Source organism: Stegastes partitus, unplaced genomic scaffold (assembly GCF_000690725.1).
Source record: "Stegastes partitus isolate 25-593 unplaced genomic scaffold, Stegastes_partitus-1.0.2 Scaffold70, whole genome shotgun sequence".
Lineage (NCBI taxonomy): Eukaryota > Metazoa > Chordata > Actinopteri > Pomacentridae > Stegastes > Stegastes partitus.
The window spans coordinates 1,023,349-1,027,283 of NW_007577801.1; the positions used below are offsets into that span (position 1 = coordinate 1,023,349).

Genomic DNA, 3,935 nt, shown 5'->3' on the forward strand with positions numbered 1-3,935 from the left:
CATATTTATCTAGTGACCCCCTGAGTGGGTGCAGACCCCCAGGTTGGGAACCACTGGTGCAAAGAGATAAGAGCAGTATTGATCTTCTTATCAAAGACTCTGCAAGAGATTGATGTTCTAGATATAAAACTCTTCATGCAGCTGCACAGTGGAACATTTCGCTGCTCACGTTTCAGCCGTTTGCTGATTGAATGTTTTCTGTTGTTTCTTCGTGTGAGGAATGAAGCAAAGATGTGAAACTGTTAAAGTTCACTGAGCTGATGTTTGCTGCTGGATTTGTACAGAAGGTTTTGGCAGAAAATCTCCAGAAAAAGAACCAAAAACCAACAGAAAAGTTCCACATCTTCAGACAAAAAAGGTCAAAGAACAGTCGGTGAGAAAAACTGAATTCAAACGTTTTATTTATAATCATTAATTCTACAAACAGTAAATATGCAGCAAACAAACGACGTCATTTGACAAAAAGCTGCAGAAAAAGTTCCTTCAGAAAGTTCTACGTTTACATTTCTTGTTTCTCTTTTTCCATTTGTTTCACACTTCAAGGTTCAAAATCAGTTTACAGTTTATTATCTGAACACTTTTAGTAAGTTTTTTTTTTAGTTATAAATATTTGAAGTGAAACCTTCAGATATTTCTTCAAAGAATGTTTATGTCTTTGTTAATCTTCTAAAGTGAAACCTTTAGAGAACAGACATTTTTTTTTCTCAAGTTTTTAAGTTATATATTTTTTTGTCATCGTTAAATTTCTAAAGTGAAACCTTTAGAGAATTAAGACAATTCTGGAAAGTGGGAAACATTTGCGCTGACGTGCAACGGTGGTGCTGTTGCTCAGCGTGAAGAGGACACCTTTAAAAAGTCCCTTTTTAACAAGGCCTCTTCCTCAGCACCGCTTCTTCTCCTACTGCGCGTGCTTGGACGTGCGACATTTGCTCTGTGGAGAACCACAGGACGCAGAACTCGCTTCTCCTTCCTCTCCAAACCTCATCCGCACAAAGAATGAGGGTCGATGCGTCGCTCTCGTGGCATGCCCGACCTCATTCACACAAAGAATGAGAGTCATCTTGGCATGGACGGGACGAGAGGCGACGGTTCACGGGGGGCCACCTCGGGCCGGCGCCGTGCTGCCTGGACGGGAATCCTCCTCAGGAGTGTCCAGGGATGAGCAGAAACAGGGTCGTCCTGGTCGTCAGGATGACTATTTCCAGAAAAGAAGCTTCTTCAAGCATCTTCAGCAAAGTGAGGAGCCCTGAGAGGCGCGTCAACGCTCGGGGAGGCTGATCTCAGGAACCCAGTCGTTCAGACGCCGGCTCTCCTCACAGAACAGGTGCAGCTTCTCCAGAGATGGATCCTCCCAAGAACCTTCAGCAGGGTTCTGTTCACAAAACAAGAGGAAGAAGGTTTAGTCACATGTTTCTTTACAACAAAGCACCACATTTAAAACCTCAAAACGCTCCAAAAGGCTCTGGCATCTGCTGAGCTCTACGTACCGTGATGAGGACGCAGTGCGCATCTTCCAGCTGCTCCGCCTTGTCTCCAACGATCTCAGCCAGACGCTGCATGTCGCTCACTCTGACGATGCTGATGTCGTTGTCGAAGCAGAAGGACTGGATGAGGGTGAAGTGGATCTGCAGGGCGATGTCACACTCGAACTCCTCGTCCATGGCCAGGACGCAGAAAGACACGCTGTCCAGGTCACTGTGGACAAACCAGAGTCCTGTTAGCTGCTGCATCGAGTTACATCTCCTGAGAGGACACTGAAGTCACATCAAAGTTGAATTTACTTACTCAGTCATGATCTTGGCGCTCTCGTAGACTCCAACAGTGAGCCGGTCTTCGTTCTGAGCGCACAGCAGAGCTTCCTTCAGAGATTTTCCAGGAGACTGCATGTCGAATCAGCTAGAAGTGGTCAGTAAAGTCCAGAGAGGAGAGTTTGTGCTGCTTCCAGTGAAGTCTGCCAGCATTTATACGGCAGACCCGGCACACGCTCGGCCTCCCATTGGCTGCTGGGAGCACAATGGCCACGACAGGCCGGCAGCCCCCTCCCCGCCCTCAGGGACGCGTGCCCATAGAAAAGTCTTAGAAAGTCGGGGGCAGTTGAAAGGATCAGAAGTAGAAACTCTGTGACCTTTAAATGATTCTTTGAGCTGATCAGGAATAATGAAGCCACACAAGGAGATCAGGCTGCTGTCGTCCAAGTCCTCAAAGTTCTGGAGGGATTAGACACCCGGCGACTCCCACTCAGAGTGCTGGAGGATGACACAGCTGGATATTTACAGCACAAACAGTGTGCTGGAGAACTTTTAAGACTGAACTTTTTGACGATCAATGCAGCCACTTATGTTCTGTGTGAAGCTTCAGAGTTTGTCAGCTCACATTATCCCAACAAGATAATTCATATTTACATAAATCTGCTTATTAAACAACTTTAAAAAAGTGAATCTTAAAGTTCCCCACCGTGCCATGACGGTGTAACTTCAGCCAGCTGACGTATTGCACCACTGGAGCAACTTGCTGAAGGAGATGAATAGAAATCAATGGCTGCAGAAAGAAGCTGCAGTAAAATCATGAAAACGAGCCACAGCTTCCTCTCCTCCGTCACTAAAAGTCCCATTAACAAACGTATCGGCCAACTCGTCCACTGACTTCCACACATTCACTGAGTCTGTTTTAACTTGATGTTATGAGGGAACACAGCTTAGAATTAAATAGATTTAAACCAACTTTGGTTTTAATTTCAACAACTTTAACTCCGACAAAAATGAGCTGAATGCACAAATGAAACAAGTTTGTTGGTTTAGTTTCATGTTGTGCAGAAATGAGTGGACGTCAGTGTCAGACTGATCTGGTGTTAAAAAAGGAACATTTATGACTTTGAAACAATATGGAAAGAAAACTGAAGGTTTCACCTCAAATATACTGGAGCCAAAGAAAGAACTGCTGCAGAGGTTTCTTTTTTCTTCTGTTTGACAAAAACCCACCAAATAAAAGTTTGAATATAATTTTACTTTCTGATTGTTAAGGGTTAAAGTCTTATCTCGACCATTTCTTTGTCAAACCTGCTCATGTCTGGGTTGACATTCTGACTTTGTCGTGCTTTATTTTGACATTACTTAAAAACTGAGGCTGATGTTTGACCTCTGAATGTTAATGCAAGTAAAAATATCAAAAATAAGTGCAGCAGGTGTGTCCAACACACCTGGTTTGTAATTAAGAAGCTAAACTTGGGCCTTTAGGAAGTCATACAATGTTTGCAGAAGCTTAATATTCCAGATCCTGACACAATAAGAACCAGTTCTATCTGTTACAACCTATAAAAATCTACATTTAGTGTTAGAAAGTAGGAAAACCTGCAGCTTATCCTGTCTTTTCGCCAGTATAGGTGAAGCTTTGCACTGTTCCACCTGTACTGGATGTCAGACAGGACTTTTTTTTTAAGACTCGTGACCAATTTCACAGTTTGAACTCTTGTTGTAGATTAAGCAGTGGCACGCGCCGCTGCTTTGCATGCGTAAAGACGGTGCTCACTCGAGGCGCGTGGCATCTGGAGATGCCTGCATGCTTTATCTGTGTGTCTGCATCGGTGTCCATAGCAACCGAGAGATACCATCTGTCCCGAGGGGAGGGGAGAGAAGTTGAGGGGAGGCCGGACAAAGAGAGAGTCAGGCAGCACCTGCTGAGCGTGTTTGTCATTCAGCTGCAAATATGATGTTTGGAAAAAACAAAAACAGGCAAAATGCAGAAGTTCAGGTATAGCAGGCTTCAGTTCTGGTGTGTTTTGGCATTTGTTGTTCCAATATTAACTTATTAATCATTAAAAAAAACATCTATAGACAACTTATTGCACTTTATCTTTTAAAATGTGCGCATTTTTACTTAAATATGAGTCATTTTTGCGCACTAGAAGCCAGATAGCTGGAGGAAAAAGCTCGACTTAT

At 43.7% G+C, this 3,935-nt stretch overlaps 1 protein-coding gene across 1 annotated transcript; it reads right to left on the reverse strand.

Moving 5' to 3' along the window:
• Window positions 1-650: 650 nt before the first annotated feature.
• On the reverse strand, window positions 651-1,886 carry gadd45gb.1 (growth arrest and DNA-damage-inducible, gamma b, tandem duplicate 1). The gene is made up of 3 exons (XM_008276393.1): window positions 1,786-1,886; window positions 1,488-1,695; window positions 651-1,372 (listed from the first exon to the last, which is right to left on the reverse strand). Exons 1-3 carry the CDS (start codon window positions 1,884-1,886, stop codon window positions 1,259-1,261), a joined length of 423 nt encoding a protein of 140 aa, XP_008274615.1. The 3' UTR covers window positions 651-1,258.
• Between the last annotated feature and the right edge of the window lie 2,049 nt (window positions 1,887-3,935).